Source organism: Mugil cephalus, chromosome 6 (assembly GCF_022458985.1).
Source record: "Mugil cephalus isolate CIBA_MC_2020 chromosome 6, CIBA_Mcephalus_1.1, whole genome shotgun sequence".
NCBI lineage: Eukaryota > Metazoa > Chordata > Actinopteri > Mugiliformes > Mugilidae > Mugil > Mugil cephalus.
The window spans coordinates 3,264,269-3,278,764 of NC_061775.1; the positions used below are offsets into that span (position 1 = coordinate 3,264,269).

A 14,496-nucleotide genomic window follows, 5' to 3' on the forward strand; every position below is an offset into this window, starting at 1 on the left:
GGGGCTTTAGCAGGAACAGAGAGTATCAGAAGTGTTCAAGGCCGGTCAGATAAGGAGCGCCGCATAATCACATCTCCATATGGTCTCAGGCTGTGCGATCCTATCTGCGAGGCCTGTAGGTTACACAAGCTTAGGGGAGATCTGGTGGGTCTGCATCTATACCTGCCTTCTGGTGAGGAGGAAGGGACTCTCAACCCGCTGAGCCAAGGACAGATGCTGCGTGAAGAAGACATGGGTCTTCAGTGGTCAAAGGCTAAACAGATAACCAGCAGAGGGCGAAGATAGGGATTCACATGGCACTCAGCCACGAGGCTAACGACAGCTCCTCAGATAAAGGCAGATGAATCCATAAGTTCAGATAAAAGCACAAACAGATACACTCTGCTTTCAGTCAGTCAAGCATTTTCTTGTTTGAAGCTCACTACTACAAAGTGCTGACTCCTGATTGACAGATTGGAAGGGACTGATGCATTGCGCAACACCACAGCTCCTCTGGAAGTTACCAAAAGCTCCAGATTGAAAGAAACCTTCATATTATTCAACACACTTTCCTCTTAAGAGGTTTAATAATCATTACAATGTAAAACTAAAAATCTGAATCACAATTTTACCAGCTAATATTGACTGGCTAAGAGAGAGGATTTGCTGTGTTTACCATATTCGACTGAATTATATGGTCATAATTGAAAAATCAAAGATAAACTTTTATCAAATAGTACTGAATGTACAAGATTTTTAGTAAGCACCAGTAAAATAAAAACATTGGTTCAACTCGTGTCTGTGGATTCTAAATTAAAAACCCATAAAAGCCACAGCTTCCCGTAAATGTTAAGGGTGAATGTAACTTTGTCTGGCAGAATGTGGTTGTGAACAGGAACAAAAACTGAATTTGATCGTGCCTTTGGCTGCTGGGTTAGAGCGTTCAAAACATGCTTTTGGAAGACTTTAATTTGGGATGGCTGATGTTTCTTAATCTTTTTAGAAGCACTAAATGCTAAAAAGAAAAGTGAGTTATGTTTTGAGACTATATTTATTAGTAAATTAACCACCTTGTCAGGCTTAAAGCCAATGTGTGTTTCAGGTGTGGTGACACAGTCCTAACTGTGCCTTTTATGCACTGACACGCTACTACTGACTACTCACTCCTTTCTAATGAGCCTCTTCGATGCTCTCCCATTACACCGGATGGTTCATTGATCAGATCGGTTGAAGTTAACCTGTGATGAATGACCACAGACCATCTGGCAGCTCGGGTTAGATTTTACCTAAAAGAACATCTGCATGCTAGCATATATGCTAGCTTATATTTGTGCACATGCTTCTGTGTAGTCTTTCCTGTGTGTTTCTCACAGATGGCTATAAAATCTGTTTTGTTATTTTGGGATACTACAATATGAAAGATTATGTGTGCTAACGTACTTTAAATGAAGATATATTCATGAAGGATGTCTTCTGATAAAGCCTTGCTCTAGAATTAGCATGCGATAGTGGTCTGAAAGTGCTTAGTGCTGGTGGGAAACCTGGTGGACTGAAAGCGGGACATTCAAGTCTTGAAGAAAGTCTACAAATAGCACATTAAGACAGCTGGTTTGGTTTCCTGTCAAACTGGCTGCTACTAAAAATAAGCTGTACATTTATAGTGAAAATCTGCCTGCAGTTGACAGATGGTCATTTTCCACCCTGAGCAGTGATTTCTGTGTCAGTGTAAACAGGACCGGAGGCTCCTCTCACCCCTGGGCAGAGTTGTGATGTCCAGCATCATCGCCTTCGTGGTTTTTTGCCTGATGGTCTCTTGCCTTGCCGCTGTCCTCGTCCTCGTACTCCCTCACATCGTTCACCTCCTTCATCTTTAGCACCTTCACTACGAAAACCACAATGAACTGCACAAAACGGGAGAGGAGAGACAGAGAGATGCCAATGTTTTTATTCACTGCTCTGACATAAGATAAGATATTGTTGTAAATACGTCAGATTATAGCAAAGGTGCTCATTTGCGTCTTCAGTCCCTAATCAATAAATAAAATGCAGACTACACCAACAGGATAAAACAATAAGAAACCAGTGTGTCCTCACCAAGAACCAGTAGATGTTCATGAGCAGCAGAGCGAGGAGAAGAGCGTTGAAGAAGAAGTAGAAGGGAATGCTGGGTACAGACTGGAGGCTGGACACACATGTGGCGTACAGAACTTTGAGAGGGAACCAGTAGAGACGGAACCAGAACCTGTGAGAGACCAAGACAGAAATAAACACCAGAAATGCAGCCTGAGTCATGTACAGTAGTTTCAAGCGTGAGACAGGCGGAAAAACTGAAGTTGCCCAGAGTACAAAACATTTCACCAGAGGACAAAGGAGAAAATGAGTCAGACACCAAGCGTATTCAGCGTGTGTGCTGAACCTCACCAAGTGATGCTGAAGCTGACAGAACCCATGTTGGACAGGATGTCGTTGAGCAGGAAATAACCCCCCCCTCTGGACTTTAGGTAGACATTAAGCTTGGTGAACTCCAGCTGAATGTCATTGATGTCGTGCAGGAATAACACCAGGATACCCACGTTGTGGTATCTGAAGAGAAAACAGAAAAGAGCATGCGCATGTTTCTACTTATACAACTGCTCTCAGTTATTGTACATTCGACACAGTGAGTAAAAGTGGTTTAGCTGTTAAAAGGGAACAGAAATTCTGCATTTGCGATCTTGGGCTTTGTCAAGTTACTTGTTCCTGTTCTAGTTTCTGCTGAGCTGTGACAAAAAATGCAGGCAATGACGCCGTGGTGTTAAAGACCAAGAACAGACAACAATACCTGAAGGCGTAGGAGAAGCAAATGAGTGCCAGCGTGATGATGTGGTGCACCACCATGACAGCAGAGTCCTTCCTCCACGCGTCCATGTAGACCGTAGCATAGATGGAGTGGCCATAGAAGCTGCCCTGGATCAGGTAGGCTATGGCGATGTCCGTAGGCACTGACATACCACTCTTCCAGTCTGGAGGAACAGGGAAGATACGGGGAGAAGTCAAGTGATGAATGTATAGGAAGACCCTTTACTTTAGAAAAAAATATACATAAAAAATGCCTGTATGGTTTATTAGCTGGACATCGGAAAACATACTTATATATAATAATTATAATTATTCTTACTGAGCTGTTTACGTGGCCAAAGAAAGGCGGTTTTTTGAAAAGGGGAAATTTGGGAACAAATTAGTTAAAGAGATTTGTTTTTGGGGACATTCTGTCTATAGGTGGCAGCAGCATGACACATTTAATGGTCACATGAAAGAAGTTGCCCATGTCTGCAGTCCTGCCAGCCTCTAATAATAATCAGTTTATCAGATGATCACAGTTATTCAGATTATTGAAACAGATCCAGATAGCTGTGCGTGCCTATTGTGATTGTACTTTCTTTTTATTTATTTTTTTTGCTTTCCGTTTTCTTGTTTGTAACCGAGGATCAAGCCCAGCTGCTTTCACAGTAAAACAGAGGGAGGGGACCGTATCTCAGCTATCACAGCGTTGGGAACAGGCATACCAACAGGCCTATTTACTTCAGGCCCAGGGCTTATCAGTGCAAGCTGGAGCAGTGGAGACTCTTGTTTATCTGTGCCAAACTGTGGTCTGCTGTGCTGTTGCCAGTTTGATTCATTTATTTCTTTTTTTTTTTTACACAAACAATGTCGGCCGTTTTTTGCCCTGAGATTGAAATCAGAAAAACACATTAAACTATTTACTGTACTTGTATGATAAATGAAACAGTCAATACTCCAGTTAATCAAACCAGGGGATTTAACCATATCATTGTTAAAGCAGGTAAAGTTGAATTAAACTAAACCCATTCAAAATCCAATAACAAGGTTAAAGGTTAAATGTAATTAAGAGGATTTGTATTTAGACTTTAGTTTGTCCTTAAATTGAGGACAATCTTCTTTAATTTATAATAGCACAGTTACAGAAACGCAATAAAAGAATATAGAACACAATCTATATACGCCGTGACCCTTGTTATATATAAACGTACATCCGTTTGGACATAAATATATCATAACCACTATCACTAGAGATTGAATTACATACAATAACTTCCGGGGAGAATGCCAGGCGTACTGTGTCAGCTGTTATTATGAGAAGAGGCTAGAGGGATTAGATTTACCCTCAGGGGAATTAGTGAGGGTTTCTCAAGTACCTCAAGCAAAACAGGCCAAATGTACGTTAAGGCTATGAGGCTGGCTCACGTCTCAGAAACCTATCGGATGTTGGGCGGAAACTTTCTCCTCCGATGTTTGAGTACGGTATGTCTCTGGTGAGATGGGGTTGCGCTGGGGCCTTGTGTAATGTTTATTGATTGGACCGTCCGTCATTAAACATTGAGAAGAGGGCCGCTGGATGGATACAGCAGGAGAGCTGCCAAAAGGGGTGGCATGGGAACTGGAGCTTTTCTTTTTCTTTCTGGTGGAGACTGAAGCGTTTCTCTTTTCCAAATGCTCTTTGTAGCTTCACGTCTCTGTCTCTCGCCTCCTTCCTTTCCCTTCCTCCCCCTCACGGCACAACCTTATTACACTGCCTCTGTACACATCTCAGGCTGACAGCTATTAGAGGAGAAGTAGCTATTAAAGATGAGCCTGGCCCTGTCAACTAGCATTTGCAATCTCCACTCAGGAGCCCTGACACCTCTGTGTCTGGTGGAAGAAGCTGAATGACTATAAAAGACAAGGGTGGATTTATGTGAGCAGCGTGCCTCCATCCTCCATTAGCTATAAGCACCACACAACCACTCAGTCATGACTCTGTTCTCCTTAAGGTACAATTATGAAAATCATCTCTTAAAAACTGTTGTGGCAGAACATGACGTTCTCTATAATAAATAAATGAATGACGTATGTAACGTGCGGCTTCTGCTACTAAGATTAGAGTACAAAATTGGTGTTTTCTGCATTGTAACAATAACAGAAAAGGAAAGAGTGATCAATTAAAGGCAAAGAATATGCATGAATCACCACGCTTCATGTCCCGTGTACACCTCTATAAATATCTCCCTATTTGAACACTCAGAGTGGCATTTTACCCCCACAGAGTCTCTATAGGATTAGGTACTGCCACCCACTGTTTCATTAGATTAAAAGGCTTCGGCTCCTTATCTACCCTCAGAGGTTAGGTAAGAAACGGGCTCAGTTACAGCACCATGAACCATGTTTGTTTTTTTCTTAGGACAGCTTATATATAAAGTGTTTTGGTGAAGAAAAGGAAATAAAAGGATATTTGTTTTGGTTTTTGCCTTTATCCTCAGTTTATAAATATGTAATTGGAGATTTTTATTTTAAAAAGATAAAAAATGAACTAAAAGTGTAAAGCAATAACAATTTAGACATTATGTCAAAGATGTCATGTGATCCATGTGTTTTCCCAGGATGCATCGGCTTCAGTTAATATGCTAATCAGCTAGGAGCCGAGGTCTGGTCTCGGCAGGAAGTTGAGACTGCATGTAACTTTATTCTGCAGAGCCTCATGCAAGTTGGAACTACTGAGCATTACAAACTTCGATCTGCAGGAAAATCTAGCAGCAGCAGCAGAAAAACTTGTTGTATTTAGTTAGTAGTTGCTAGTTTTACTCCCAGATACTCTTAGAGCATGATGGAATTTGTTTCTAAAACTACCATGACCCCTTTTAGAGAAATGTACTACACAGTTTTACTTATTGCACCTTTAATGTGATGTATATGAGGAGAGTTAAGACTGGTAGAACACATTCAGGGTCCACTGGTGTGTATCTTACTGTAGAAGACAGAGGGGGGGTCATGGAAGAAGGAATAGGAGGTGAAGAAGAGCAGGTAGGTGCTGTAGGACCATGACATGGTGTAGAAGACCAGCTTCCACGCGCTCTCCGGCATCTTGGCAGCATCTTTGGGCAGAAGCCTCCACCACTGGGCAAGAGGCTGTGGAGACAGAGCAGAGAGCAGAGCCACCGTCAGACATGGCAGACAAGACTTAAATCAGCTGCTTCTACAATTTTACAGCCAGACGAGCTGCCGTGAAGACACAAGTGATTCATTTAGATGGTTTCGCTTTTACATTACTGTAAATTCAATGTGTGTGGTGGTAAAGCTGAGACTACACACGCTGTGCAGTCTAGTAATGGACTCTGTGGTGACTGAGCTAATGATTACATTATGTTGGTTTTGTTTCATTGTAGACAATTGTTTTCTTATGGATAGAGAGAAAACTTTATTACCTTTCACTGTAAAAAGAATCACCAAAATAAATCTATAATGGCCTAAAACAGCCCAGTAATCAATCCCCAAATCACCAGAGATGGTACAGTGTTAATTTTGCATTATTCACTAAGAGGAGTCCAATATTTAATCCATCATGATTCATATAACCAGGATGGACCGATTAACGGTTTAAGTGCAGTTCAGCCGCACTACGGCTTTCCAAATGACCAGGAAGCTGAATCAGCACCTCTCTGAAGCAGTTTAAATCTTTATGAAGGTGCAGTTTATCGCAGGGCGGCTGCTGCATTTATTTTGTTAACGCCCCCCCGGCAGTCTGGTAAATGAGTGTAGTTTATTTTTTTTATTATTTAATTTTCAGTGACACAGAAGAAAATGTTGGATATTGGGCGGCTGGATCACGTTAAAATGAAGACAAATGGCTCAACTACCTTTAACAACCACACTAGATGAAGAAGACTTGATACTGATATCCTCTACTCTTTGACCCGATTCATTTATATTGATAGTGTTAGACGACTCTAGTGGCGCCAGTGTCATAATGCAGTTTAGATATTTAGATGTCTTTTTAAAAGTATCTCACTAATTATCATCACAAACATGTGATTATCTTCCCACAGAAAAGTCTACTTAGAGTTGGTGATGCATGCAGAAATAGAGGAAGTTGGAGAGAAGGCTGCTGACGTACTGATAGCTCGATAACAATGACACCACCCACAACTCACTGATGGGGCCGTGTTATCTTCCTTCTCATCCTCCCTAATTTCGCGCCCTTAATGCTCAAAATTTTCTGCTGTCCCTCTCTTACAGAACCCCTGAAATAATCACTGAATTTAAAGAAATAATCTTTAAAAATTCTTGGGATGTCACAAGAATTAATACCCTATGAAGGGAAACATGTTAAAAAAAATATAGAGACATGCGCACAGACAAAAACGACAGGTAAAACGGAAGGTCGTCAGTGAGACGAGCAATGAGGTGGGCAGGTGTTCAGGGTTTCGTTGCTGCGCCAAGACAGGAAACCAAAACCAGCTCACCGCCTCATATACAAAATGGCACATGTACACACACACCAATGTGGAGGGCCTACGCAATGGTAACTGGAGGCAGGAAAGTGAAAGATGCCTGTGTCAGTGATACAGTACGTCTCAATCAGTTGTTACCAAGCTGCTGTTCCTTAGGACCTGATCCGATACGGCTCAGTGAGCAGACATGACAAATTAATGGAGTGAGCGCTGCTATGGCTAAGAAGCACGAATTCATTCTGTTCCTTTCCTGTCTGCGTGATAAAAACACGACACGCCGTCTATATCCTGTCTTTTACCTGCTATTCCTGACCTCTTTTAGTTTTTTTTTTTTTTTACATCCCTTTATTTGTGTTTTTTCTTCCTCTCTCTTTGTTGTTTTGCGGGTTTGTTGGAGTCCCTGCGTCACAAAAGAGGGAGTCAAAACTTGACCGGGAAGGAAGCTGACAGGGCAACGCAGATGTTAGATAAAATGTAACAGCAACAGTTCTCAGTCGTGACACATGTTGAGAAAGACGGGCAGCATGGAGGGGGGCACATGACCCCAGCCGAGACTGCTGATTGGGTGAAACGTCTGTGACATGTGGTGCATGTTCAGTAAGTCATGACCGGAGAGCACCACATTCTTTTAAGTCTCTCAGTACATCTGTATCAGTCGCTCTCTATCAGCCCTCCCATCTGTCTCCTCCTTCTTCCTCCACTCAACCCGCCTCCTTCCCCTTTATTTCTTGCCCCTCTCAGGTCTCTCGTTCCTTCTCTCTCTCGCTCTTTCCAACCGTGCACCCCCCCGCCCCCTGCCTGCGACATTTATTTATAGAAGCCAGCTGTCAGCACACAGCATACCCCCCCAGTCTTCCAACACATCACTTACCCTTGATACACTCAAAAACATAAGCCCACGCACGTGGCTGAAATACACTAGGCTAATACATGTTACTGCAAACACTGGCACTGCCTCTGCAACTCATATCTCACTTGTTAGTCACAATCATAATTGGTCCATCTGCTGGTCAAGCTCCAGCATCCGCATCCTGTCTGTTCTGTCCACTTCTGTCTCGCACTCCTGTGTCATCTGTCCTGCCTGGTTTCCAGTCATTCTCAGCATATCCATGTGCTTTCCTTTGTGCTATCTACAGCAGCTCTGTGGCTATATTGACACCTCAAACAAATGCAAGTAGTCAGTAGTGCTGTGTCTGAATGGAAAAGGAAAGTCTTTTAAAAAAAAAAACTTGGTTGTCACAACTTCTGAAAAACAGAAGTTGAAAGCTAGTCATGACTACTGGAGGCTAAGGTAGTTATTTTGCTGCAATCTGCTCGATCAAGGCCACCCCAAGCTAAATAAAAAAAAAAAGGTGAACTTTGCTCTGCTTTTGATATGCAGTGGTAAAGGTTAAGACAGAGTGCAGAAACACACAACACTGGCCAGGCACTTTAAAAAAAACAAGTGTATGCTATTTTGTGACGAGAGTTGCTGAATCGCTCCATGATTGCCGGGCCAGTCAAATCATTTTGGGTTTGTGCAGTGATGGACAGCTGGGTAACATCAACGTCGTTGTACACGTCATCATCTGAGTGCAGTGGAATCAAATTTCTTTAACTTAGGCCTTGATTGGTTGTAGGACAACCCAGATGTGTAAAGAGGTATTTTTCTGAATTGGGTGAACTCCTTCCAGGGATTAAAAACCTCTGTTGTATTTAATCATTTTAATACAATACTGCTTCAGCGTTACTAATCAACCACATGATAAAGCAACAGGTTTGTTCTGTTATGTTCGGTTTCACTGTGTACAACGGCACAAAATGCCCACTTATTACCAAGTTATAAATTGGGTGTTAAAATTGGTATTCTGCTACTAGTGACATGACAATTGAGCCAGATGTTAACAGTTTTGTGTTTGAGGTTCAGTTACTTGGATTCTTTGGGGGAATACCAACAACTGACCCTTCGGCCTTCTCACTGGTCTGCTGACTCTCATTTTCCCCACCTCCTATACCACTGTTCCTAGGTTAGACAATAGCCATGCTGGGGTTCATTCCCACTGAAGAATATTGAAGGAGCAAAATGGAGACAAGACAACAAACATTAGCAACCACGCTGACTGTGGCAGACGGTGATAAATGTGCTAATATTCTTGGCTTTGCTAATGCTTTTAAGTTTTAATGTATGGCTATTTACACACACTTTTCAAATATACCTTTTGCATATTTTGATCAATGTTTTTTTTTTCAAAGAAGCCCAATAGAGGGTTGTAATATTTCTGTCACAACCAAAACCGACATTTAAGCAAACAAAACCACAAGCACATTTTTAAACGTAGTTTCTGAGTGATTAAACAACAGCCCCCCCGTGGTTCCATTCTAGTCACTGTCTGTGTGCCCCCCAGCCCACCATGTTACTAGGTCCTATCCATCCACTCTACCCATCTAGCCACCCTTTTGTTTAAAGCGGGGGTATAGTGGGTCAAGGACACTGAGATAATCCACTCGTCCTCTGTCTGATAAATGACAGGGCCTTGAATTACACTCAGCTGGGACCTACGACCATTCAACAGCTCTCCCCTCTCATCCTCCCACTCTCTGACAGACAGACTCTGGCTGCACTCGTCCTCTAAGGCATCATTTCACTGTCCCCAGTGTCCCCAGTGAGGAGACAGACTGAGGATTAAAACAAGAGGAGAAAGGGAAATGGAAGATACAGCAAGAAGAAATTATAGAGGCCGAGGGTATATGAAAGGAGAACAGTCAGTGTGAGGGAGATTTGCCGACAATTACTTGTTCCCTTAGCAACCCTGTATGGATGCTAGCAAAGCCCTACAGTGTGACTAACAGCTCTCTCCATCATCTTGCCACTCCAGTCCTTCCTCATCAGTCTTTCCTCCCTTTTCATCTCTCTTTGCCTGATTATTTGTGTTGCCCGTCATTGCAAGATTTCAGTTTTCATCCCTCTGCACTTCCTGGAGGTGAGTGATGAGAGAGGAAAGAGGGTGAATGGACTCTGGCCTGTTGCATAAGAAGATAAACTGGGCCAGTGAGTCAGGATGCTGGCTCATGTGCGGCTCTGTTCAATAGGGTTGGCTCTCTCATTTACCCTCTTTCATTTCTTTGGCTCTGTCTAGTTTTGATTTCTCTGTGTGAGGCCGATGTCACTCTGTCTATCTCAGTGTCACCTTTATGCCCAATTCTGTCACCGACTCCCTTTGGTCTCTTTACACCGTTTTCCAGACTGAGGGCCAATAGGATTTGCAAAGACTAATCCAATGGATGGCAAAGGGATCTATACTATATATTGCGAGTAAATATAGCCTATTTATCTGTGATTAACAATTTACACGGGCCTGTTTATAGTATCGTTTAGAACTTCTTTTTTTTTTTTACCATAGTCTGTCATTGTCTCTTCTCACCAAATGCCACATTCACTACCCTTCTGAATAGTGTAAAGATTATCTAACTATATAAGGAGGAAATGATCTCTCTCATCTCCCTTCATGGTCTTAATAAGGTTGTGAGAGCTGTCAGTGGAAATAAAGCTCATTCACCAGAGAGAGTATGTTGTGTATGTTGCAAACCCTGTTCAGTGTATGTTGAGGTTTGTTGAAGCTGTTTCACCACTCATCTAAAGCCCCTTTCACATCGAGCGAAAAACCCAGGTTTACGCACGCTGACCCGGGTTTTTCCCTCAATGTGAAAGGTTTGCCCTGGACAAACGACTGATTTTGTCACTCGACGGCCGGACAGACTGTATCATTGTAGTAGCTTCAGCTCAAAAACAAGTTTTGGTCTACTCCCACAAAGACCGATCTCTGAAGGACAGAGATTTTTGTTCATTTTTTTTTCAATCCAACAAATCAAATGTGTTGGTACACGAACGTTAATGGAGGCGCATAGGTGAACTATCCCTACGTCATGTTCGAGAAATTGCACCGATTGGGGAATGCGACTGTTATCCCACACTTGTAAACGATCATGGCAGCGCTCTGCATCCGAGGAGAAGAGGCGATTCGGCAGAAGATATCCGGCTCGGTGCAGGCAGGACATGGTGATTTATTCTAATATCAGTAGCCTTTTGAAAGAGCGGGGGTTTGACCGGTCCATTCTTCAGGTCAACAACAAACTGAGTGTTAAAAGAATACACCATGCCGCCCATTGTTTATCTGCAATGTACGCGATGACATATGAGGGAGGAAAAAACAGGCATGCAGCTCTCACAGCGGGAGGTCCGACCCGGGACTTCTGGCGATGTGGAAGTGCACCAAAGGCAAGTCAACCTGGGTCTGAAAATGTCGGGTCAACCCAGGTCAGTGTGAATGTTGACGTGAAAGCGGTATAAGCAGCTTCTTCACTTCCAAAAGACGGGTGGTTAATTGGGGTTTAAATAGGAACATTCGTGGCTGTTAACGACCAGCTACTCATCATTAAATGGAGGAAACTCTTTTGATCCTGTTTTCCTTCCCCAATGAAAGGTACTCTAGCCCATTATCTGAGGCTTTAGAGGCTCCAGTCTCAAGGTGTGAATGAGAGTGGAAACTCTGAAGGACAGATGTTCAGGCTGTGTTGTGCATTGGTGGCACTGTTCAGAGAGGGACTTTCCAATTTGACATAGTTGGCTTCCTTTACTTCCTCTTACATGCTATAAAGATAAATGGTCTTCTCTTTATCTCGCCTACCCAGCTCTGACTGCACACCTACAGAATCACTTAACACATGTGAGGTGTACATAGTGAAGCAGCAACAATACATTAAGGCACATACCACATCACCTTTGCAGCATGTCATACCCCCTCCTTTTCTCCCCATGGTCCTGTGTCCTGTAAAAGCTGGGGCAGTTACAGAGCCTCCCTCCCTCTCTCTCTCTTAACCTCTCTGGCTCACTAATGTTGAATAATGGCAGCCTTTTCAATCCTGACCTCTCCCTATCCATATCCCGCCTCCTAACTGGAAGGACTACTGAGGCCAATGCATGCTAAGAAATGAGTCAACTGTTAATTTGTATGCCACTAAATAAGAAGAAATGGACTCTGATCAGTTCTGCCAGGCCCTCTGATGAATCAGCTCACCATGACTCAAGACAACTGTGAATGATTTAGTAGAGAAGCAGTGACTCACTCATTCATTAATTACTCTGAGAATGAACACATGCACATATGCTGTATGTAAACAGAATCTAATTACGCCAGACAAGTGCCAGCAGGGAAACCAGATGTTTTGAAACATGTTTGTAATTTAAATATCTGACGTAATTAGCCTACTACAATTTCTTTCCAACAGGCACTTAAAGGCAACAAATGTTCAACTCTCTGACACTTCTAATTCAAGCAGTTAGTCATTATCAGCTTTGTAAATGCAAAGTGAAATTTACAGTAGTAAAGTTCGTTAGAGCCATAAAATGTCCTAAAACACATTTCATGTGATGGGCACATCTGATGGGCACATCTGGAGAGCTGAATGTAGGATCAAACAGTATTTTGCTGCGTTACCTCTACAGAAACGCACAACCTAAATATTGTAATTTAAAACTGGTCTCATGATGTGGTTTTTCAGACGTATCGATATAAAAGTATATCACAACAGTGCAGTGGAAACCCCTTTTTTTCGCATTTCTCCATCACCACCATCACCGGAGATGAAGGCATCATGTGACCAGTACATCTGAAGTCCATCTTCCTCATAGTGAAGTCTCGCGTGACGAGAATTTAAGAGAATTAGGGGATATCAATGGAAACACATACAAAGCGCACTTGTACTTGCACTTTGCACTTGAAATTTCTGAAAAATCGCTTTTATTTTGCGAAAAACTGCAATGGAAACGCTGCTTTTGACGGTCTTCGGTTTTCCATATGGACATTCCTGGACTGCTGGTAAAATAGGAAGACTCACATTACTCGAGATAGCTAGTTAAACACAGCTGAATTATGCTGAACTTGAACGTGATTTGATTAAAAGGACATGATCCAAAGAGGCCGCCACTGATTTGCAAGTCAGTGCGTGACTGGATGAACATCGATGAGCCGCAGTCCAACAGGTCCAGCCATATGCTTGGTAAACACACCTCCTGAAACATTTGACTCTGACTATTGTGCACAGTCTCACCATAATTAAGCAAATATTCAGGTGCTATGATGACCTTCTGATGAGCAGCAATCTAATTATATTTCCAGGCTACATGGAAAAATGGCTGAAAACGGACCCGGTTTGGTTAGTTCTCAAACATGAGGTTTTAATAGTATTAAACAGATAAATAAAATGTATCTTGCTGTCTGCTGGCGGGCATGAGAAATATACCAAGGGCAAAATGAACCAAGTGGTTTGAGTTCTTTCTGTCTAAACACTCATATTCAAATAAAAAATGGGTAGGGCAGAGGTATGCATATCTCGCAACACTTACTGCGTGTCAAAATGAAATACAGAGCAAGAGAGAGAAAGTGAACAGGTGCGCTGGTTAGGAGTAGGTCTAGCCTATTAGTGGATCCCAGAGGAGGCATTAACCTCATACTTGTTTCTCAAATTAACTCCTGGAGCATCAAAGCAAACACGCCACAGCCGCCAAAGCCAAACACGTTCTTGAGATTAAGTTTAAGCGTACACTTGCTTCCACTACTGCTGTTACATATTTGCAGTGCAGCATGTTTCTTTATAATACCAATTACTACTTCTATAAAGGATTATACAACAATTATTTATGATTAAGCCCGTGAAAATGGTGTTTTATAATATTTCTGACCACATTTTACACATCTGAATAACTCAGAGAAACGTGTGAATTGCTCGTCTATGGTTCGTCGACACCTTCTTGTTAATGGAAAGTACACAACTCATAACAGCCTCTGCTACTTGCAGGCGGTTTTCTGTATTAAGTTGAAGCAGAGGCTATGTAGAGCAGACCCCTACGTAGAGCCTGTGCAGACCTAGCGCCGTAGCTGACGCGCACCTCCCCAGAAATGTAACTACACGTCACAGATCGCAAGAGCTGCGACTGGGCTTCTTGGCAGGAGGGTGTTTCCTTCGCCGTTGTTCAAAGTGAAGCAGGAAGTAGAAACAAAAATTATAACAGAGTGACAAGCTCACAAGTATAAATATCTCACCCCTCTATTTGCTACGTGTATATAATCGAGTACTTTCTCTCGTGATGTGAAACATAGCTGAAGTTTGTTTCCTTCCTGTGTCTTCTGTGGCGCCACAGTTCTTTTTCATTTAAATACTGTGGTGCACAGGCTTGTTATTGGATTATAGAGTAGACCTACAGTAGACTGCTAAG

General features: G+C 42.5%; 1 protein-coding gene across 2 annotated transcripts in view; it reads right to left on the reverse strand.

The window, feature by feature from the left end:
* cers1 (ceramide synthase 1) overlaps positions 1 to 14,496 on the reverse strand; it is a 28,007-nt gene that overhangs the window by 4,134 nt on the left and 9,377 nt on the right. Inside the window, exons 2-7 of one of the 2 annotated variants that reach the window (XM_047587339.1) lie at positions 5,763 to 5,922; positions 2,801 to 2,981; positions 2,401 to 2,562; positions 2,074 to 2,221; positions 1,732 to 1,880; positions 163 to 216 (exon numbers count right to left, since the gene is read on the reverse strand). In XM_047587339.1, the coding sequence (XP_047443295.1) occupies positions 163 to 216; positions 1,732 to 1,880; positions 2,074 to 2,221; positions 2,401 to 2,562; positions 2,801 to 2,981; positions 5,763 to 5,922 (854 nt within the window). The remainder of the gene's footprint in view (positions 1 to 162; positions 217 to 1,731; positions 1,881 to 2,073; positions 2,222 to 2,400; positions 2,563 to 2,800; positions 2,982 to 5,762; positions 5,923 to 14,496) is intronic. The other variant, XM_047587340.1, reaches the window with a different exon arrangement.